This window comes from Lycorma delicatula, chromosome 5, assembly GCF_047948215.1.
Source record: "Lycorma delicatula isolate Av1 chromosome 5, ASM4794821v1, whole genome shotgun sequence".
In the NCBI taxonomy this organism is placed as follows: domain Eukaryota; kingdom Metazoa; phylum Arthropoda; class Insecta; order Hemiptera; family Fulgoridae; genus Lycorma; species Lycorma delicatula.
The window spans coordinates 113180959-113205987 of record NC_134459.1 but is presented as its reverse complement, the minus strand read 5'-3'; the positions used below and the strand labels follow the sequence as shown (position 1 = coordinate 113205987).

Here is a 25029-nt window from a genome sequence, read left to right as displayed (position 1 = left end):
AATGAAGAAAAAAGTAAATTTTACTTCCTTCACTACCAATGGCAACCACAGGTCGTCCGTCAAAAAACAGTATTCCAGATGATTTTAGTTGTGATCAAGTAGGGCACAGGTTATTTCAGAGCATGTGATAAACCTAGACCACAATGTAAGGCTTTACAAAAACCATACAGTTTTTTTGTGTATAAAATGTACAGTCAACATACATTCAAAATATCTTCAAGAATTTCATTCACAGCAAAGAAACTAATGTTTTATATATATATATAAAAAAAATAAAAATAATAAAAAGTTAAAATAGTTTATTTGTAACTGTAAGTTATTACTTTCAGTTTAATAAACTGTTCATATATCTTATTATATTCTTCAGAAAATAAATTTTTTGTAAGCCTTTTACCAAAGGTGCGTAAACGAACCATCTTATTCCCGAACGATAATTGATTTTTTTATTGATATGAAAATATTTCTACTAGCTTTATATAGTTATATAATAGATGAAATAAAGAATTTAGAAAAAAAATTGCGTATCTTTATGTCCGGCAGTTAACAGATTAATAATAATTATTTTAAATAATACGTGTACTGCAATTTATAGATAATAGAACGTACCATTTTTTAATCAATGATTAAGTACGTGTACGATAAAAAATAGATTGACTACATTAATATTAAAATAACTGATACGTGAAAGCAAGTAATATGTAAGTAACAGAAAATAATTTTTAACGCACTTATTATTAGCTCCTATATATTAATCATGTATAAGACCGTAAAACACAAAAAAAACACGTAGTAAAACATTTTAAATTGCAGATGCGTAATGATTAGCTTGTAATAGGCTTTGAGATGAATAAAATTGTTAAGTGACACACCCAATTCGGATTCATTAGTATATTAGCGTATTACTTAACCAGATGAATTACTGAACTGAGATATTCAGTTACCAAAATTCAAGGATGACTGAAGACTTAGCTAAATAAATTGAGAGTGAACCTTCGTATTCTATAAAAAAAACAACAACTAAACGCGCGCGAGCGCGCGCACACACACACACACACATACAAAAGGAAAATCATTTCATTTAGTAATGAAAAGTGATTCAAACGAATTGAGCATTGTTTGCATTTAAACTTCTTTCGTTTTTTTTTTTTAAAGTAATTTTACTTCCTTCAATTCCATTATGCTTTAGATGCTTTCTTCCCTTTTTATAAGAGACGATTTCAAGACAGTAATATTAAAAAAAAACCCTCTCGAAAGAAATGCTTTCTCCATTTTGTTTATGTCCTCAATATCGTTGCTTTCAACATCGCTTACGATCACTTCAAAAAACCTTCTGTCAAACTTAACTTTGCGAACTAAAAGTCTTTCTCTGTCCCTCACCACAGCAGCTATCTATCTCATCTTCTAACGCATGCAGCCGTAGTTTACCGTCCCCTCCAACATAAACCCTATCCAAACTCGTCCGATAGAAAATGAAATGTACACAAAGTTCATGATGTAAAGGAAGGGCAAAACAAAGATGAAAGCGAGAATAGGGAGTAAAGTACAACTTGGAAATACTTATTATACATAAAAAAAGAACCGACATAAGAACAAGTAAGAAAAGTTACATAAAGAAAACCGGTTAATACAAAATGAATGCAAGTTCATATACAACCAACTTATGTCAGTGATTCAATACATTAAATACACTTTTACAGCAACTCTGATTATCAGTTTTCTTATATATATATATATATATATATATATATATATATGTATTTTACTAAAAATCTAGAGGCATTTTTGTCATAACGTTTAGAAGCGCACATGATTTACAATGGATTCCATATTTTAATGACTAATTCTACCAATTAGAAGGTTCTTTACAAGACTGTTACGTAAAATGTGCGATTAATTATTATTAAAGAACATCTGTAACAAAAAAATGCATTCTACTCCTAAGAAAAATTATTATAGTTAAGTAAATGTAATGAAAAAACAGGAAGTTACTAATACCAGAGAATCAGCCATTTAATAAGACAGCAGAATGAGGTTAGTATGCATTCAAAAAATATAAAGATCTGATTATCGTGTATGCGGTATAAATACATTTATAGCTAAGTGGTTAATTTAACTGAGCGGTAACATGAATTAGAAGTTTAAAGTATTATATATATATATATAAAAGCAAACAGAAAATAGTTTTTTTTTATTAAGTTGAAGTAATTTAAAAAGAAAAACTAACAATTTCATTACAATATAATCTATTTCAAAAAGTCCATTTAAGGTCCTGCCCTTAACTTTTTAATGGTTGAAGATAAAAAGCGTTAATTTTCGAACAATTTATAACACCGTAATATCTACATTTTTACTCAATATCCAACTTACCCTGATTTTGTAAGGTGGCAGGGGTTCAAACGTTTTTAATATACAAATAGAGCATGTGTAACACCTCTTAAAAACTATTTAAAGGCAAAAAAAATAGTGAAAACTAGAGTTCGGTAAACTGATACATTAAATTAGTTGTCAATAAAGACATTATTTACAGTAGTTAAAAAAAAAATTAAGTTAAAGTAGTAAATTACTGACAACTAGCTAAGATTTCCAACATTGTGTAGGATTTAAAAAAACAAAAATTATTTGTTCATTTATTTACTTATTTTACACACACACACACACACACACACACACACATACACGTACCACACACTCAATATCTTAAATCACTTTTAAAAATAATAAATCAATTAGAGAAAATGGTAGGATAATGCATGGTGTTAGAATGCACCTCTATTAGAATAAATGCTCAAACACTGTGCACCTATCTTTTTTATGACAGTAGTAAAGCAAACGTTAAAAAGTTCTTAATATTGGGAATGTCTGTAATATTAGTACACGACATGTAGTTAATATCAGTTACCTAGTTCGTTAAGATATGCAGACTTCAGATTCGTACTCCGCTCTTCAAACCCCAAAGGAAAAATCCCAGAGAAAAACCCGGTGAATATCTCGGCCATTCAATATAGCCTCGTGCACGAGTCGGTCTTCCTTCAAATTAAGTATTCAAAAATTTTCTAAACCTATTTGGTTAAAGAAGTTACTTGATTAAAAGAACTTTGTTAAAGTAGACTATTTGGATATACTACGTAAAAAAAATTCATTAAATAAAAAAACAATTAATTACAAGAGGATAATAATTCATTAATCATTAGTTATTAAGAAACTTTTAGATAAACAAATTAATTTTTAAGAAACCATAAGCTGAGTAAGTAAATTGAAAACAAATAATAAAATAATATTAACCAACTTCTAAACTAACATTTACCACTGTGAATCATAATTCATATTCGAGTTATCCGGGTTTACAGCAACAGCTAACTCTATAACCGTTATGAAGTTAACAGTTACAGATTACCGTAACAGTTAACTCATAAATTATGATGGATCGTCGAATAAACAAACATCAAAACAAAGAGAACAAAACAAAGGAGGATGATGATGATGATAGTGGATTAAGGGTGAGGGAAAATAATAAACGGAACAGAATAACATTCCATCAATATATATAAATGTATATACACGCACATACTTTCAAAGATAAAGAGAGAGAAAAAGTCAACAGAAGCTAAACCAAACTCTTTATTTTAATCTTTCAATATCGTATTTCTTTTGTAAGAAAAACTTTAAAAACTTAAAATAAACTGAACGACAAGGGACCGTATTAACTTTTTCAAGATAAATAAACTTTTAGTAAAAGAAGATTACGTAGCCAAGGGAATTTAAGAACTTAGATGATAAAACAAAACGTAAAAGAAAACGGGGAAAAAACATTAATGTAATAAAATTAACTTGAAAAATTTTCTATTTTAGAAAAAGAAAATGTACAAGTTAGAAGTTCAGAGTATAACTTAAAAAGCCTTCTGTAATTTTATAATAACAAAACTGAATAAATCAACTAAAAACTTAATAATTAATTTTAATGTTTTTCTTTTTTTCAAAAACTTGGAAAACATAGAGAAAAGTAATATTACAACCCCAACCAATTAAATTATCCTGATACCATAAAAATTAATCTCATCAAATATTTGCTAACGGAAATGTAAAACCGGAGCAATATGGTTGATCTATTTACTGCGAATTTCGCAGTACTAAGAAAGGAAGTGAATTCAGAAGTGCATAGAGGCTAAGCAATAACAAAGAAATTTGGCAATGATGTTGCTTGACTTTAACAAAATTGGTGCAGAGCTTAACATTTAAACCCTCCCCCCCCCCCTCCAAAGGTAAAGAAAAAATTATTTTAACTATACAATCTTAATTATGAAATAGTTATCTTATTTAAATTAATAATAATTTTAAAAATTGATATTATAAACTGATTTATTGAAGCAGTACAAATTATAAAAAAATTTAAAAACGTAAATTCTCTCCTACTATAAAAAAACAACAATTTTATAATTTAATCTTTAAAAAAAATATCGAATTATAATCTGTTTTCATTTTGGTATAAGTTAACATCAGTAAAACACCACCTCGCATAGAAAAATGAATACAAAAATCAATACGTTGGGACAGTAAATTCATGTTCTCAGGAATGAAGACATACTATTCCTAAAATTGATACAATTTTTAAATCATTCCGTGATCAACCTAATACTTGAGTTGTACAAATCAGTATTAATAATAATACATTAGTAATATATATAACCATCTGCGGACTTTCAACTTTCAATTCTTGAATGTAATTCACCTGTAATTCAATATTTTGAGTATACTGACTAAATTAGTAGGAAATGCGGCACAATACTGATCATAATTTTGTTATTACTCACTCTTTTGAATAAAATCGCGCTGCTGGTGAAAAACGGATTGATACAAAAAAATCTCAAATCAAGAGGTACATAACGTTAAATACCTCTTAATTTTCTATAAATCCACTTTTTTATAGGTTTATTTTCGTAGAAATTTCTTATTTATTTTTGTAGCCCTTTCTTTTTCCTGTTTAGCCTCCGGGAATTACCGTTCAGGTATTAATTCAGAGGATGAATGAAGATGATATATATGAGTGTTAATGAAGTGTAGTCTTGTACAGTCTCAGTTCGACCATTCCTGAGATGTGTGGTTAACTGAAACCGAACCACCAAAAAACACCGGTTCCACGATCTAGTATTCAATCCGAGTAACTGTCTTTATTAGGATTTGAACGTTGGAACTATCGACTTCGAAATCAGCTGATCTGCCAAGACGCGTTCACCACTAGACCAACCCGGTGGATTTAGTTTTGTAATCCTCGCTTATTTGAAGCTAACAATAGATTAGACCATCTTTCAAGAAAGATTGCAAAAAATCTTTTTTGCCAGTAAAGTTATTTTTATTTACAATCAACCCCAATTAACCGGAATCGTAAGTGAATTTGATTACAATAAACAAATGAGAAGCAAAGAGATATCTTCATTGAAACCGCTGCAAGTGCACGTACATGTATGCATATGGATACATATTTTATTCTACACTCAAATATATAATAAATATAAACGATTAAATACAATGATGAAATCAAAAAAACATCGATCAGGTTCGTAACATAAAAAGAAAACACTAAGTATATCACAGTTATACAAAGAATCAGAAAAAACAAACCAAACGAATCCCAAAAATCAGAAAGAAAAAAAAATAGTTAAAATGAAAAAATGATAAATAAAAAAAATTAATTAAAAAATAATTAAACGGCGAAACGAAATATTTTGACGATGCATAATAACCCCATGTAATGGATCCAAGAAGTTAACTGTGAAGCAGCTCACATGACTTTCAGCTTTATTTTGTATTTAGTCTGAATCGTTTTATCTCCTTTCGAACGCCAGGAACTTCCAGATAGCAATGTATTCCTACCTCGGTGTTTCTTGTAAACCACGGCGACTCTGTTATACTCGTATTTCTCAATAACTTAATATGAAATCGCTGAACGATGTCAATGTTACTCTCGCTTGTAGTACCCCACAGCTGAATCTCGTAGGTCCAAATAGGTTTCAGGGTTGTTGTATACAATAACTGAGGAAGTCTCAATTTCAAGTTATATAGTAAGGCAGGAACCTTATTAAAGGCCGACAGGACGTCTAGGACAACAGCCGAGCAATACATTTTCTTCAAGGTACTGGCTGATAACGATCACAATCCGGTGTGTTTGTTCGATCGTCGATGACCACCATTGAGACCGAATTGATGGTCAGAAATAAAACGTCCCTCCGCCAGATTCGGTTATGGTATCCGATAAAGTAGTCTTTAAATATCTTCCATGGAATTGCAAAAGGCTTATCGGCCTATACAAGGCTACATCGTGCTCCGATTTACCCGACTTCCGGACCACTATCATTTGACACCCGTTCCATTTCGCCGGGAAATACTTTCAAAAGTATCTTTCAACAGAGAAAGGGCAACAATGTATATATTAATATTCAATTTTGATTATGATAATGTGGAATATTGGATTACATTTTGCCAAAATTCTTCAATGAAATGAAAAACTGGATCAATAAAATCACCAATATTTTGTAAACTCAATGAATAATGTACCCTTGCAAAATGTACTCGTGTAAAATGAATTTTACGTAAGTATGACTTCTCGTACAACTACAGTAATGAACATCTGGATACGTTTAAATACAACTACATTAATATCGTACATTACATAACAACACACAGACACACACACATGCGCGCGCTTCTTAGCTACTCGTTCTCTTACATTATGAATCTAGTTAAATTAGAACCAGTTATTCATCTACAGCAAAAAAATACGACAGGTCGAAGAGTTTGCGAGAGAATGGGAGAGATATATAAGAGAACGGGTAAGAAACTACCATGTGAGTGACAGTTGATGGTATCGATCAGATACAGGCAGGACTGTAAGAGAACGGTAAAACGGGGACGGACACAGGACGACGGCGTTTGGCCCTAATGTAAGCAAACTTGTCACGGCAACCCCACTGAGCAAGGTCTCCATCAACTCACCAAGTCCGGTGTGCACGCGTATATAAGTGGACGGCTTGGTACACGCGGTTCCTTTCCTGTAACGAGATCTTCGCACTACATTATACCTTCCCTTTTTCACCTCTTAGCCGACCGTAATTCTATCTTTGTAAAATATTCTTCTCAATGGGCAATTTAATCCAAATTATATTTTTAATTACATAATTAGCTCCCTTTTTTAATTAAATAACATGTTAGAAAAATCAAATTATATAACTTAACATACTACGAAACTGTAAAACGATGCATTTATGAAATGAATACCGTTTTATATTTACTAATAAAATAGGAAAGCTATTAATACTACTTTTTGTCAGGAAATATTACCGTAATAAATTAATACCAAAATGTATTAAAGTAAATATATGGAGAAATAAAACAAGAAAACGGCAGGAGGTAATGAGGAGGAAAGAAAAAGATAAAAATTGATAGAACGAAACGTTTTATTCAGACTAATGCTACGGACGGATAATATGGATATCATACTACCCACAACACAGTTCACTGCAGTCGCAAGAACGCATAACAGTGCATATTCAAAGAAAAGAAGGCGTTTCATACTAAATGCAGTACAACAAAGAAAGTTGTTTTAATTAAATTTTTTCCCCATAAAATAATACTAGTAACTTTGCTAACATGACTACTAGACTACCATTTATAATTTTATTTATAAAACTAATATCGTAATAATATTACAGTCTAAGAATTACTTATTTAGCATTAAATATTCGAATAATTAAACCAAATTTTATCTTTTATTTGATTGAAAGAAGACTAATACAAACAATCTTCCATAATAAAAAATAAATACAAATAATCTGACATAAAATTAAAATTATTATAATAAAAAATTGTATTCTAAATAATAAATGCACCCCCTACGTAATTTTTTTCTAAAAAATGTCTCAAAATATTAAAAAAGTAAAATTATTTTTATAATTTAACACTTTGCAAACATAACCATATTCATACATAAAATGATAATAAATAATGCTATTATGTTACAACATTTTTATATTAATTATAATTAACATTTTTACAATATCAAGTAACACTTAACATTTGTAACTCTAATATGAATGTAAAAATAACGAAATTAAATGAGTTACCTTGTATTCAAAATATCGTTTACCACATGTTTCTCTTAATAATTTTTTCTATTCGTTAATTTTAAAATGAATACTGAAAATCTTTCACAGAACCGGTAATATTCCTAGAAACGAAATTAACTTTTGATAAACATAAAAAGCACTATTAATTTTTAATTAAGGTAAATATTTTAAATTACACAATATAATTATTTTGCTATATGACAAAGCTAATGAAAAATACAATATTATCCTTGTAGATAACTTGTATGACAACGAAAAACATTATTTCGTCTAATACGAACGTACAATTTCAACCTGAACACTAAACTAACCCTTAAACTTAATTGAATGTGTGTACGTCTCTCTTCTCAACCCATTAACCCTTTTCGTCCTCCCAATCCTCGAAAAGGCAGATAGATGTGTATGTGTGTGTGTGTGTGTGGGTGTGTGTGTTAGAAGAACGAGGACGTGAGAGAAATTTAATTAGTTTTGTGTTGACAAAGACATCACCGGGTGTGTGTGTGTGTGTTTGTAAAGAGGAAAAGAGGTTGGTATACACAATGTCACAATGTACGTATATGAGTTGATGTTTTGAACGAATTGAGGTACGTCAGCTTAATCTAGTTTCGGATGTAACAACCAATAAGTCCAAGCTAGTAGAAGAAAGGAGAAAGAAGAAAGTGAAGAAAAAGAAAAAAGTGCTAAAAAATTATCAGTTCAATTCTGCTGTCTGATTCCATCAGCAGAGTGCAATTCACACCCCGACATACCCTGATTAAGCTGTGGAGGAGAGAGAAGACCGGTATGGATGACTTGTCAAAGGAATTGCGTCCGTTCGTCCGCTATCGTCCATCTTAGAAGCGAATGCTGCTGTATTATGTAGTATATTTCTCATTTAACGCCGTAATAATAAAAAAAGCAATTCCTCACATCATATTCTCCCCCTTTCCAATTCAGTCTGTTCGACTTCAGTTCAATTCCCCAATATTCCTTCTAACTTATATTAACGAAAGCTTCCGCCTTTATACGTCTTCTGTCCATTCAATTCGATATAATAAAACCAGAGCGCGCTTCTCTTATAAAAATTTATTTATACCCAAACGCTAATTTTCAATTAAAAATATATCGGATTTGTAACAAATATAATACGTTTTTTTTATAGAGAATACAGATGAGTTAATATTAACTTACAATTTTATAAAAATTATTTAAAAAAATATTTTATACATTTGAAAAAATTTCAAAATTACAAATTCAATATTTTTTGCAACTAATTTTTCTTTTTTTATTTAATTTTGGCTGAAAGGAGATTGCTAGTCCGACCAAAGATTCGCAGTGGCTTTAATCCGACATCAGATAGATCCATTAACTGAGTGTAAGCAAATAGAAAATAAAATATATACAATTAAAAAATATATACATTTAATAACGAACTTTCAACTGAATTTATTGACATTTCTATTCGGGTATATTATACCACAAACCTATACGCTTAAATAACGTAACAATGTTACATTACTGAATGTGACTGAACTTTTTATTTTTATTTTTATCAGTGAATAAATAAAGATAATATTATACTTCAATCTTCAAAAAATAATGCTAATAATACAACAAAAATAATAATAAATATCAAAAGAAGAATCACACTAAACAGAAAATTGATTAAAAAATCTAATTCCGGAAAACAAAAAATCATACTTAAAAATAAGTACAGCAATGGAAAAAAATAAAACTAATGGATTTCGATGGATAGAGTTGATCGATCTCTCGCCGAAATTGAAAATAAAAAACATGTAAAGTAGAAATTACATAACAATTTTAAAGCTTTTAAATATCTATTTCGGTTATATAATTTCCCTCTCCCCAGAAAAAAGAAAAATTAACTCCTTAAACATTTAATTGTTGATAAGAAAGAGTCAAAATGGATGGATAAGAGGGGGAAGTGCTTTCTCTTTAAAAAAGTACAAAAGTGCTAGCGGTTTGGTCATAAATACTAAAAACATACACATCTTCAAAAAAAAAAAAAAAAAAGAAATGGAGAATATAAAATATGAATCTCAAAATTTAAAAGAATTCAACAGAAAACGCTCAAAACCGTTCGCAAAAAACAAAAATTAAAACGTAAAACAAGGTTTTGATTACATAACATAAAATAACTTAGAAGAACGATTAAATAAGGCAAGAACAAAAACATTCTTTATTAGGAGTGTCTAAAAAAATTGTCTATGAGAGAAGCATAAGATAAAATTAAATACTTGAAAGAGCAAAGATCTTTATTATTCCACACCAGAATAAAGTAGCATTCGGCTGAAAACTCAAAAAATTAGTTTATATTTTTAATTAGTTCATAGTAAATGATTATTTCACCGATGATGAAAATTACTAATCAATTTAACAAATATTTTATTAGTTTTAACAAACATCAATAATAAACGGAAACTGAATAGTTGGAAATTTCTTACATTTTTAACATGTGATTGAGAAAATTGTCGAATCACAATGTGGGGCTAATCTAATACCTTAGCTTCTGCCTTAAAAAATTTTCTTTTGTTTCGATTAATTGATTGACGGTTTTTTTCTATCTCTATCACTAATGAGAAATATGTTTTTTATTTTATCTAAGTTATTAAGATAGTGTTTGTTACTAGATCGTATTTAGCAATCTGTTTTAAATGAAACATTCAGCTTTCAACTGGGATTATAAAAAAAGGTATTGCTTGGTTTTTAATCAACAATTATTTCTCTTATGTAAACTTTTCTAACGTGTAATCTATTTAATTATTTATTATTATTGTTGTCGTTTTAACATTTTTACCATTTAGCAACTCAATTTTTCAATAAAAAAAAAGTTACATACGCTCAAAATTAGCTACATAGTGTTTATAAAGAAAGTTTATTCAAATAAAAGTTTATCGTAAATCTTTAAATAAATTTTCACGAGTAGAAATTCATTAATAAATTCATATAATGTTTAACTTAAAAAAAAGAGAATAAAAATATTCAGAATTAAAGAATGCAAGTAATTTTTGTTTACAGAAGAGAAATACCGAATCAGAACTAAAGGAAATTGAAAAATAATCTGTAAAACAGAAGGAGGTATGTACAATACAGACTTCTCATTTTGAGCTATCTGTTATTTTCCGTAATGTAGGCGGTGTAGGAAATGTATACATATTTTGAAGGAAATTGAAGATGGCGCTTGAATAGACCGAGTAAGGTCGAGAAGGAAACAAAGATAGAAAAAGGAAAAACAAAGACAGAGATATAAAGATTTTGAGATGGAAGCACTACGTCTACTTCGGCGGACTGATGTTACAGTTATCGGAAAAACAACCAGTAACACACAACAGCAGAAATGTCTTTATCCATTTTAACAAAATTGGACGTACATAGCCTGTCTTACTGTCTGCCAGAGAAAATATTTTGACAAAAAAAACTGTCATGTTAAAAGAAAGAATTTTCATGCATAAGTATTTCTGCCAAAAAATAAGAAATGCATTTTCACACAGAATATAAAGAAATATACTCCTTCACATTAAGCTCTCTTTTAAGGCGTAATAAATAAAGAGTAAGTGAATTACAAATACAAAACTCATAATCCATAACAGTGTAAATCAAATACAACCCATTGAAAAACTTCTGTACCTATATTTTTTAATATTATTTAACCTTAAGCAAAACTGAAGTGTTAAAGTAAAGAATTTATGAATATAAAGGACAAACCCACAGAAAAGATAAAACAAAAAATTTATTTAAAAATTCAAACAAAATTGATGAAATAATTAAATAGCGATTGATTACATGCCTTTTAACGTTCAATGGTCTTTTCCTACGTACATTCCGATACGATATAAATGTAAAACGTAAGAAAGAAGACCATCTTAAAAACAATAATACTATGCTCGGATCATGGTTGCGCCAAGTGATATTATCTTACTTTAACGAATTTTCCATAAATTTAAAAAACTTTTTATTTTTTTTATTCAGTGACTTTATTGAGACGTAAATGCAAACTTACTGAAAAATAAAATGTTTAGTTAAGAAAAAATTAATTTTTTATTAGTTTTTTTTAAAGCCTAACATTAAGAAAATAATTAATCAAAAACAATTTTAACACTTCATTAAACTTAAAGTAGACATTGTGTACGACCGTGTAATATTATTGAATCAAAAAAGATTCGTTAGCATAATACCACCATACGCCAATAACCTAAAATATGTTTCCTCTCCCAAACGGAGTTACTTCTTCCGTGTACAAGTTATCTGAACATTTCCTTTTAAAAATACAGGAGGTTTTAAGGAATCCTACATTATTTTATACATTCACATTGCAAAAAAATTAAGTTATGCATTTTAAGAATTTTCAAAATTTTAAACAATTAGTTTCATGCAAATAAATTAAATTACAAAATCAATAACCAACCAGAACGAAAAAAATAACAGCAAAATCGAAGTATTAAGTTTACACAGACCCATTATACACGTAAAAATCAATCTATAAGTTTGTGGAATAGGTTAAAAGACTTTCTTAAATCAGATTGTTAAAAGTTTGAAAAAAAATTCATTTATCACATTTAACTAAACAGTGAAATACTATTTATGATATAAAATACTGTTATTTATATAAAACTTTTGTACAACTAGAATCAATATAAACAAAATTCAGGTCAGATGATATCCGAATCGTTCGGCTTTTATTTCATCTAATCGAGCAATTTCATTCACTAGATTTTTCTAGTAAAATTCTGGAAATTTGATTTTAACTCAAATAAAGTAAAATAAACAATTTCTTCATAACAACAACAAAAACTTTTCTCTTAAAGTTTTATTTTATACTATGAACTACCAAAGTAGATTCAAATATATATATGTCTGTGTAATGTTAAAAAACTAGTACACAGTTTTTTTTATCAAAATATATATGATTAATAATTCTACGTTTAAAATATATATAAAATTTACAAATAAACCAATGAACAAACACAAACTAAACAATTAAATATGTGTTTTAAAACATAAGTTTACGATTAAAATAAAACTAAATTAAAGTTTTATTAAATTAGTTTTCAAATTTTTATTGAATTAAATAAGTCAAATCCGTTGTGAAAAATCACAAAGAAATTTTCAACACATCAATATTTTTCTCTACTTCAAAATATTAAATTTTAAAACACATGAAAAAAATTATTAGATATCCAATATCAAATAAATAAACAGAAAACACAATTGGAAAGGAATAATTTTCAATAATACAGCAAGAAATGAAACTGAATAATTAGTGGCGTAATGAAAAGTAGTAATGAACAAAAGAATGATGGAAAAGCTCATACGAACGTAAGAAATAACAATGGATGATAAATAATAAATAAAAAAGGAAACGTAAAATGAACTGTAAGATGAAAAACTGGTATAAACGAAAAGGAGAAAAAAATGGAAAAAAGAAATGGAGAGCGTTTACCATGGACCGACCGGCGTGACTTACCGTTGTCCATCTATCACTCGGGCTATGTAGGGATAGAGAAAAAGTAGAAAAGAAAGATACATAGAAGTAAGAAAAAGAAAGAAAAAGATGGATGAAGGTAAAAAAAGGGAACTAAGGTCTAAAGAAGACTTAGTTCACTCTAGGGCCCTTCTACAGCTCACACATTTCTCATGATACACATTACACAGGTAAGCCTGTTTGTTCTCTAGCTGGTCCAGCTAATTCAGAACAACATGTGCTACCAACCCAAACGCTAACACACACAAAAAATAAAGACTAAAAACACCAAACCTAACTTAACGTACAAATTTAGTTAATAGACTGTAAGTAAAAAATGCTAATTAGTTGAAAGAGGGAAACTTAATAAAAAATTCCATTCACAAACACGCTACTTTTAACATCGGACACAGGTATCTCTCATGTATAGGAAGACGACCGAAACTACGTAACATAGGCGATATAAAAATATTTCCACCAACAAAATTTTCTTTATAAATAATACACAAGAAACTACTATAAATACACTAAAATTAAAAGGAAATGGGCTTAATTTATCGAATAAAAATATTTTATTTATATACTATATATTTTTTTGAAATTAAGAAAAATCAGGAATCGAACCAAACACCAAAGGATTGAGATCAACATGCAAAATAAATAAATCATCATCCGATCAGAAAGAGAAATCCAAATGAGATTTAAATTTAAATCGATGTACAAAAGCATAAATTTTAAACAATTTAATTGAACTAGAGAGCAAAAGTTACGTCTCCAAACAAGAACGCGCGAATAAAGCAGCACAGAAATAGTAGTAAACCGATATTTCTGTAAAAATTTATATTTTTATTTTATTTAAAAAGAAAAAAAATATACATCATGTCATCAGAAAAGAGCGAAAATTAGATTTCTTAAGTTTGTAACTGGTTATGCAAATTTAAATGAAGAGAAGAACTCAAAAACATTTATTAGTGTATCTCTGAACTATAAAACAAAGAAGAATATTTAAAAGGAGGGGAACGAATAAAAAGAATCCCTATAATCAATGAGGAGTATCAACAGAGAGATAGAAAGCCTTTGAGACGACTAAAAAAATAGGTAAAAGACAGACCAGCTTTAAGATTGATAATAATAGACTCTTTTACTTAAGAGTTTAGGATGAAACAAGAAAAAGCAATTATGTGTGTACCTTTACAACTTTTACATTGATGACCCAAAGAAAACGTGTTAGAATTTAGATATATTCATTAAAAAAAAATTGGAAAAAAACCACAACTTCAGAACCCACATAATCATAATCTACAACCGACAATATCCGAAAGGTGTAAAGTATATGTTTTATTCCTACATAAAGGTGTACATAAATTTTTTGCATTTCCCGGTCTTTTTTTCAGCTATTATATATTTCAGGTAAAAGTAGTACTAATTAGCTTTGCTTTCTCTAAGTGTAATGATATTTATAATTGAGCCAATTCCTAATGGGAACAAAGTAAAAGTGTTACATTAATAGTTAAAAATAACCTGAGGTTTGCCGGCTTGTAATACTGATACGTAAAATTACAATTGGTTCAATGAAGAAGGCAAAAGGGAAACCACTTGACTCCAATCTTCCAGAGGTAAACCTAGCCAAAGATTTTCATATTAATTCAATTGTAAGAATAGTTATATCATTTTCGGTATTTTGTTTCGTGTCAGGTGATTAGCAACCGTCTGATTAAAGAGACTAAAGCCTGATTCATAAGCGATAATAACCAGAGAAAAATATTTATCTCGACATATCTTTAGTTGTGTTTTCGGTAAATTTGTTTTGAAATGAAATATATTATTTCTATTGAATACTTGAATCGATAAAAATCTGAACAAAGAAAGGGAAAAATATTTTATAAAATCAACGGTATTTTTAATCCAATATGTCTAACGTAAAGTTTATCTTTGTAAATAGCAATTTTATTTTTAAAATTATAAAGTGCTTCGATTTTAGTTCGATAACTATTTACGTATTGATTGCACTGAAGCAATACGAAAGCATTAATTTAATACAAAACACCTAACCCCCACACACAAATACAGGTTTCTTTTCAGTGTACAACAAACAGATAATATACTATTTATAAAATACTAGATAACGAAAAATCAGTGTTTCATTTATCACATTTTACTTTTGGTAATACATTACCTTACATAAATGGGATTTCATTCTATAAATAAATAAGTATATATATATATAAACACATAAACGTCTGGATAGATATCATGTATTCATATTTTAGAAAAGAATTCCCTTAAGTGAGAGCAGATGATGCTTTTAAAAACTTCTTCCATATTTTCCTTATTTCCCAAAAGTATTTCATTTCTTACATTTATGAGTTTCTACAAAATACTATATTTTTAAGTTATGGTGTAGCTCTACGTAACTTATATGATAAAATACTTTAAAATACTATTATATATATATATATATATAAAACAAAAGATGAAACTTTTATAAATATGATTCTAATACAAAATGTAGAAAACATAAATCAAGCGCTAATGTTTGAGTATATTATTACTGTGATGTGCGCTAATGTAGAAAAAATAATAATAGAAAACATAAATCAAGCGCTTCTGTTTGAATATATTATTACTGTGATGTGCAGTTAACGTGGAAAAAGTAATAATAAAGAGAACAACTTGTTAAAACATAAAGTTCTTGACAGAGACTAAATAAGCAAATTAATGTGCTTAGCATACGACCAACATATTACCTATCATACTTCCACAGAGTGTGCCTTGTCTTCTTGATCTCTACAATTTTAGTTAAGTATACCGGTGTTAGTAGATGGGAGCTAACTTTTTGACAGGGACAAAATAGCGACAAGCGAAGTGATAAGAAGAAAGGGTGAAAGTAAGGTGATGTGGTCATAAGGGGTTTAAAAACGAGAAGCAAGAAGAAGAAAAATAAGAGTAAGTGAGAGGTGAGTTACTTGGTCGGCCGGTCGTTTTCTCCTTGCCTCAGGGACCAAAAAGATACGTCAGATTCGCATCAAGGGAGTAACCGTGAAGTAGCAAAAGAGTATAGAGTAAAACCCGAGTAAGAGGGAAAAAGAAAAAGCGAGAGAGAAATGAAAGGAAAGTAGTAACAAGCGGGTTCAAAACCAGGAAAAAGGAAGAAGGGCTGTAGAAAAGAGGCACTTCCCACTGCTCAATAACTTGCGTTCACCAGGGTAGGTCGATGACGCAATATCTACACACTGTACGTAACCTAAAACCTCATTCCTCTTTTAAACATACAGATACAATACGTCCGTGCGCGCACACGCAAAACTTATCAACCAAACCTTTACTCAACAAAGAAACAAATTTCGGTCTCCTTTATAAAAGAAACGATTTCATATAAGCATAAAAAAATTAATTAATTTAAAACTAATAAAAATGAAAGGATTATTTTATTGTAAATTTTCTGTTTTCTATATTAATAAACTTAACAGTTACTTTACTTAATGTGAAATTTATTTCTTATTTTGAGTAGTTTCTACGTTTCTTATTTTATATATATATATATATATATATATATATATTTAAACGTACTGAGCTAAAGTACTACTATGAAATAATGCATAAGTAAGGCTGTTTCATTAAAGAGAAAGGAATACAATAACTTACTGAGTCATACTATCAGTTTTACTATGGTTATGATGCATATAAAGCACGTGAAGTAAAAAGAGCACGGATCACAAATCGCTCTTTCTGAGAGCTTATTCCGATATTCATTATAGAGTCAGTCCAAGTGGGGAACAGAATAAGAATGTAACTTTTAGAGATGAATATCAACTGAATTTCGGTTGATGCGGCATGTTGTTGTTGAACAACAATATATTCGGTTCCTTGAAGACAATTTTACGACTCATTTTCCCTATTAAGCCAAAAAGATAAAAATTTAGCAAAATATAATACCGAGTAAGATGGAGAAAACAAGAAAAACAACAAATTAGCATTAAAAAGAATAAAATCAGGAGACAGAAGAACATTCATTTAAAAATATAATTTGCAGAATTGAAGACAAAAAAATAAAAGATCACAAAAAAGAGCAATCGAAAAATTTTTAATTATTAAAATATCAAAATTTTACGCCGCCAAAGAATTAGAAAAAATAAAAATAAATAAAATAATCATAATAAATATCATCTCACGAGACTAAGACTGTACGTTGCTCTTAAAAATGATAGAAATATCTTGTAACTGGCTAAAAATATGCAAAACAACTTTTTTTAAATATTACAAATGATCGAGCAAATATATATACTTTTTTCCAAAAATTCACCTGCTATATTATAAAAAGATAGGCATCACAGAATAGTTTATTTTTGCTGTAACTCTCAGATCAGTTTATTACCTAGTATGTAATCATATGAAAATAAAATAATCTTTCTCTAATAAAATATTTGTCTTTATCTTCTAAACAACTTAACTAAATTAAATCACGGAATAATTTCGAAAGCTTATCTCGTAAAGAAACGGTAGACAATAAGTATGAAAGAAAAAATAATTTTTTCTAACTATAAAAATGAAGACAATCATTTATCAACGAAATAAACTATTATAGACGGATTATGAATAAAGTGCATGTTCTTCTAGGAAAAAAAAAGACAAATTTCCACTAAACCGAAAGTTCTTCTTACTCATTTCAGTTAAAAACTCCCGTTTCTTACTTTACTGTGCGGTGGGAGGTGGTTAAGTTAATACAACTCTCTGAATCCCCTTTAATGAAGTTAATATAACTTCATTCATCAACGAGGTTGAATATTGAGCTATAGACTGAATCTGATCGGACAGGTGAAAACGTCGTTAATTTATAAATTTTAAGAGATTTGGACCATATCTGTTCACAGTATTTGTATTTTCTTTTATAAATTTAATTAATTATTTACTTGTACTAAGATGAAGACAACATCCTACCCGGTAAGATAATTTGATTAATAAATTATTTATCTAAATAAGTACGTGATTTAACTAGAACGAATTTAAATTCTAGTATTAAACAAAAGCAAATCCTGAAAAAGTTTATCAAATAATTAAATGTTTAATGGAAAGAATGTTACCATGGTGAACATTATTTATTTATTCATGTAATACCAGGTTATAGAGTAACAGAGCAAAATGCACCTCCTCTGCACAGATGCCAAGGCATTTGTATGCAGTCTGGCTGTAAGTATAAATGTACCGGTAACTGTGTAGTCTTGAACAGTCTCAGGTCGACGTGTAGTTAATTAAATCACCAACCGCCAAACAACACTAGTATTCACATTCTAGTATCCAAATCCGTGTAAAAGCAATTACCTATAATACGATTTCATCTTTAGAACTTTCGACTTCGAAATCAGCTGATTTACGATGACATGTTTGGGTTGATCTAGTGGTGTTCTATTATTAAAATACTTCTTTTAAATATTTCTAAAAGAAACACTACAGTTAACAAACAGAAGAGAAATTTCATTTTAATAAAAAAAAGAACTTCATAACAATAACGCGCGTATTCATGTTTACAAAAAATTATAAATAAATAATAAATATATTGAAAGTATTATTATTAATAGTAATAAAAGAACACTTACCTTTATGAATCTTTTAGCTTTAGTTAAAAGACCTAATGTTGTATGCCTGGAAGCCTCGTTTCCAAGAGGTACCATTTCTTTGAGTTTTTCAAGGCAGTTTCGCAGTTGCGCCCGCCTGAAAAAAATTAATAGAAATTAATGCGTATTACAATTTTTGTTTAATTAATCTGAAATAAAAAAAATATTTTTAACATTAATTGTGTGTGGGCGTGTGTGCGTGCGCGTGTATTTTTTCAATTGTTTAAAAAAAATTGTTCACATATATACGAGTATATATTGTGAACAAGTATATATTGTGAACAGATATATATATATATATATATATATATATATAAAGGTTAGATAATGCCATATGTTAGAATTCAATGAAACGGCATACAACGCTCAATCAGTTACAACTGAAATTGTAATTGTCACGGCGTACTTGAAGGAAATATCAACGATGATTCAGGCAATTAACAAAGTCTTTTGTTCAATATTTAACATTGTCAAAATAAGTCTTTATTCATACTGTTTATTACCCAGATTGCCCGATAGCTCTTCAGTTAAATGGATGAAATAGTCATTTCGTTTGTGTTCTTTGTTACATGCTATTTGTTTGTAAAACAAAACAAATAAACGTTTTACGCATATACTCCTGAATTAATTATCTTGCAAGTTTCGATTATAATTTGTCTCGATTCTCTCAGTGGAATCCTCATTGAGAATTTCCGATCTTAGCAGTTCCTGCCGGTTACTGGAAAGCGAAGAGAGTAGCGATTCTAGTTAAATCGCTTCTCTCATATGAGTACGCGGTTTAATCTTACACGGAAATAATTTTCCAAAAGAATCTTAAACTTATCTTCGTCCATTCGTAAGTAATTTTTATGAGGTTCTTCAGCCGATTCATTCAATTATTCTATAAGGTTTATATCATATGAATTATTTCGTCTTAAATACTATTACCACAACAATATTATCGTGATTTCATTTCCAATTTATTTTTTAAATAAGCTATTTCAAAATGCTTATTTAAATATTACTTTTTTTTAATTCAACTGAGTTTTAACTAATTACAAAACAAAAGGTACCTTTACCGAATAGACTTGAGCTAACGTGCAATAAGCTGCGTGGTAGGTATGCGAAGATTATTTTCATTTTTTTTTTTTTAATATATATAGTACAGATGACCTGCGCAATATAACTGAACTATCTGCTACACAACGTACTTTCGACGTTACCCGGTTTAGGGTATAATACCTTAAACGCTACTTTAGAAGAGTTAATAAACAAATATTCACTGCCATACGTTCATGTTTTAACATACAGTATTCTAAATAACTACTAAATAAATTAACCCACTTAATTTCATTAAATCAAGACTAATACTAAGTCTTAAGTATCAATAAATTATAAAGGGAACGTCGACTCAAGTTAAGAAAATATGTGAATACAATTTTTAAAAATAATTTCATACTACATTTTTAAAAATTCTCACATAAATTCAAATCATTTTCAAACTGACTACATGAATTGAACCAAATGTTAATCAGAATTATAAGCGGTTAAAATAATTAAAGGATACGTTGATTTGTTATGTTATATAAACGAAAAAGTAATACTTTCAAATCAACAGTTGATTATTAAAAATTGATCGGTAATAGACGATATGTCTTTACAACAAATATATATATATATATATATATATATATTAATGAGATAGAATTAAACATTAAACACAAGAGCGCAATAGAGCCGCCATAATAGTTCAAGTGAACAGCTCCCTCGTTAAGTAAGAACGTTACGATACACTTAAAGTTAACACAATAAGTTCAGGGACTATAAATGAATTCGGTGTGGTACGACAAAAGTTAAACTTTAAAGTATGAACTCCTCCCTTTCATCTAATTTCGTAGGATGTAACCTAACAAAAAAAAAAGTTTAATGTTTACATACACGAAATAAAAATATAATATACAAAAAATGGGAAAAGTTACAACACAAAGGCGCGCGCGCGCACACACAGTCTGGATAGTGTAGATTGTCTTCATCATTTGACATCCCGATTATAAAAATACTGTATTTAATATTGTATTTATCATAAAAACAAAACAATTTTTAAAAATTGTATTATTTCAATAATTAATTCGAATGATAAAAATGACTATTCTCTTGTGCATTTAATGAAAATGTAAATCTAATTTTTATTGTTCAACTACTGAATAACATAATAAGGATTTGCACAAATACAAACGGTTTTCAATATTTTATCGTAATAGCATGACAATAATATACGCCTTCCACTGGAAGCAATGAGAAAAAGTTGAAAATGAAGTTATGAATTACGATCATCTGTAAAGATATAATAAAGGAGCTCACCTAGTGAAGCGAAAATAATACAGCTTTATTTTTCAGGATTCCGCTCGTTGGCGCAAGACCAACCTAAAAACACCCTCTCGTGACATAACTTGAGCGAGTACGACTATACGAAGAGCAACAGAGAGTGGTTCACCCGATATTACCGATAAGTGTGCAAAAGATGATGAAGATCGTATATTCAAGCTTTTCGCTTCTCCTACTACACAATTGAACAAGCAGAAAAGCAGCAATACAAAACTACGTCAGCAGGTTGCTCCTCAGACTTTTCTCGCGACTAGTGTCAGTTTGATTTCCAGAGAATGAAGTCCAATTAAAATACATAACTATTTTGTTCGTCTAATTCTTCAATGAACTTAGCTTTAAAACTGTGGGGAGATAAATTTTAAACTGACTGTAGAAACAATCTTAATATCATCCAGGAAGAGAGCGAGGACGATTATCATATATATTTACTATTTACAGTTTAATCACAGGGTACGTACTATGATTTTCTAATAAGCTGAAACTGTTAGTAGAGTATGTAGAGGCTTACGTTTGTCAATCTACTTAAAATACATACCATCAGCGTAAACATTTCCTAAAGTATTCAACAAGACGTAACATCATTGCTTTAATACTGTATCCGATAACGTCGACATTAGCGTGTCCGATAAATATCGACTTATGGGAGTCCGATAAATGTATTGTGGGAGGTATTAGCACAATTTTAGAATTTTAATGAAGCATAACTTAGCATTTTACTATTGTACGAGTAATTAGTTTGCCTTACTGAAGACTCTACAATCTTCATAGTCTGTCCATAATTCAAGGAAAAGTGGGTAAAAATAAATTCCGATAAATTATTATCGCAGCAGGTCTTCAGTATACAAAGGGGGAAAATATAGATGAAGAGAACACATACAAATGTACAGTGTAAGAAAGAAAGAGTAAGAGAGAGAAGAAGAAATATAACGTTTAAATGTGTGCGTTATCCAAACCCTAGTAGCTAGCTGGACTTAAGAATAATGGACAGGACGTTAAGGTTTTAAAGGAGTTTAGACAGAGGAGCAAATAAATTATTTAGCTTAGGGTGAAGTAGAAATCAGTAAAACCGACGCAGAAGAGAAACATGAGGGCCAAAGCAAGCAAGCAGCCAACCAACCAACAAACAACTCTCAAGCCGGAGGGTCTAACACTCGAGTACTTAAATCCTGCTATAATATATATATATATATATATATCACATAGACTACTTTCATTTCGAGAATAAATACAAAAAAGATTAATGAACATATTTCACCTGTTTTCTTTTACAAGAATAATTTTAAAACAGCAGAACGATGAAATAAACACCAGATATAAACAACATCAGAAAATTTTAATAATTTCAAAATAGGTTTTTTTTATCGTACCGAAAAAGAATTTTAAAAAAATACAACAAACACCTATGGAAAAATTCAGACAATACAACTCGCCAAAAAAAAGTTGATGTTTGTGTATGTGCGTGTGTACGCACATACAAAGCGAGCAAGACATATGTAAATAATAATACGATTAGTAAAAAAAATATTCCATCTGATATCTTTTTAAGTAATAATTATTCTATAAAAATATAAAAACCGTAATATTAAAAAAAGAAAATATATCCTTTAATAAATGGTAAGTAACACGAATTCAGGAGCATAAAAAGAAAACAAATTACATTATATCATTCTATCTGATATTTCTACTCTTATTATTGCAAAAATTAATTCAATCCACTTAAAAAAAGGAAAACTAAATTTAAAAAAAGAAACAAAGATAAAGAATATCTTTTAAAAAAAAATCTAATCGAATAATTCAGTGTAATGTTAAATAGAATAAGGTAACTTTCAATCAACTGAAATATTTTTTCTTTGTCTTCAATTCTCAGTGTCTTCTATTTGAATTTATCATTATCATAGTTAAATCTATCATTATCATAGTTAAACAGAACAGTTATGTTTCTCATGTTTATTAATTAATTACTTAATACATTAAGTTCATTAGTAACTTTAGAATTCGTTATATAAAATAATGAATTGATTATAATAAAATTTCAGTTAATTATACGTTAAACTTTATTAATAATAATTTCCATTTGTACTTCAATACTCATTCGTGAATTTCTTGTTTTGTTTAATTAGAAACTGAAAGAATTCATTCTTTTCATTATCTTTACATCTTAAAAAAAAATACTGTACATAGAAATCATTTTCATATCTTACTAGAAGATATAAAATGATTTCCTTTCAATATTGATAAAAAAGAAATTAAACACTTAAAACGTTGTATATTCAACGTTATTCATTAAAGAAATAGTTTCAATTGAAATTTCAAGAATTTTCAATATAAAAGCATCGTCAAATTAAAAAAAAAATTTGTGCAATACTACTACTGAAATTTATAAATAGATACTAAAGTAATATTTTCAAATTTTGTTATATTAGAATTAAAAATTAAGAAACCGCATTATATATATTTAGAAGTTGATGAAAAATTAAAATCTAACTTTTTTATTTAGTTTTTTCATTTTAATTAACAAAAGCAAAAGTCGATTTTATTTCTTTTGAAATTCAATTTTATTTAAAATTTGAATAGGTCTAAAATAATCCCTAAAAAACCATATGCAAATTAATAAAAAGTGAGAAACTTGCACCTTGATAAAAATCATAAAATATAGACTTAATGTAATAAGAATTAACGTTCTTGGAAATATGAGAACACTGGTATGCTTTCCTCTTGTTTTCAGGTTAATTACGTTAAATTTTAGGGGGAAAACGTTATATATCAAAACTACATACAATCATCCACACGAAAAAAAAGTAATCTCAAATCGCCTATGTATTAAAGTAATTTTTCATTTTAAAAAAATTGTTTAAAATGTGATCACTAGAACAATTTTTACAAAATCTGTCCTTGCATCAGAAGAGCGTATTTAACCTTGAAAGCGTATCCAAAAATTCATTTTTTTTTGCCTCAAACTGTGGTTCCCATAAATCGATTTACTTGAAAAACAATAGATTCTAGGTTTACATTATCCTACAAATTTCCATCAAAGTCGGTTAAAAATTGCGCCCGATAGAACAGAAAAAAAGCTGAAAATGTACAAAAAATAAAAATAAATAGTTTGCTGACTCTATCTCCGGTTCCGCGAACCGATTCGCTTGTTCCGAAGACTCCAAAAAGTAAAGAAAAGTTGGTCCCCCTCTCTGGCAACTCATATAATTTGACCGAATATAGTAGCGACTTCTACAAATTCTTTGGAAATCTGATACAAAAATATAACATTTATTGTTAAAGTGCATTTAATATTTAAGTCTCTCGATTACTATTTCGGTTTACCGTTGGCTTCATATCACAACTCTACGTTTTCTTCCAAATATTTTTAAAATTTGCGAGGGACTCTTCTTCAGAAGCTGTGGCCAATCTTGGTGGAGAACCTCATTATCTCGGTTCACTAATTCGGCTTTAGACGCGAACACTCGACCATTGGGCAAAC

At 28.9% G+C, this 25029-nt stretch overlaps 1 protein-coding gene across 1 annotated transcript in view; it reads right to left on the bottom strand.

The window, feature by feature from the left end:
* Nucleotides 1-25029, bottom strand: part of LOC142325729 (max dimerization protein 1-like) — a 328381-nt gene that overhangs the window by 171736 nt on the left and 131616 nt on the right. The window contains exon 2 of the mRNA XM_075367761.1: nucleotides 19173-19287. Within this exon, the coding sequence (XP_075223876.1) occupies nucleotides 19173-19287 (115 nt within the window). The remainder of the gene's footprint in view (nucleotides 1-19172; nucleotides 19288-25029) is intronic.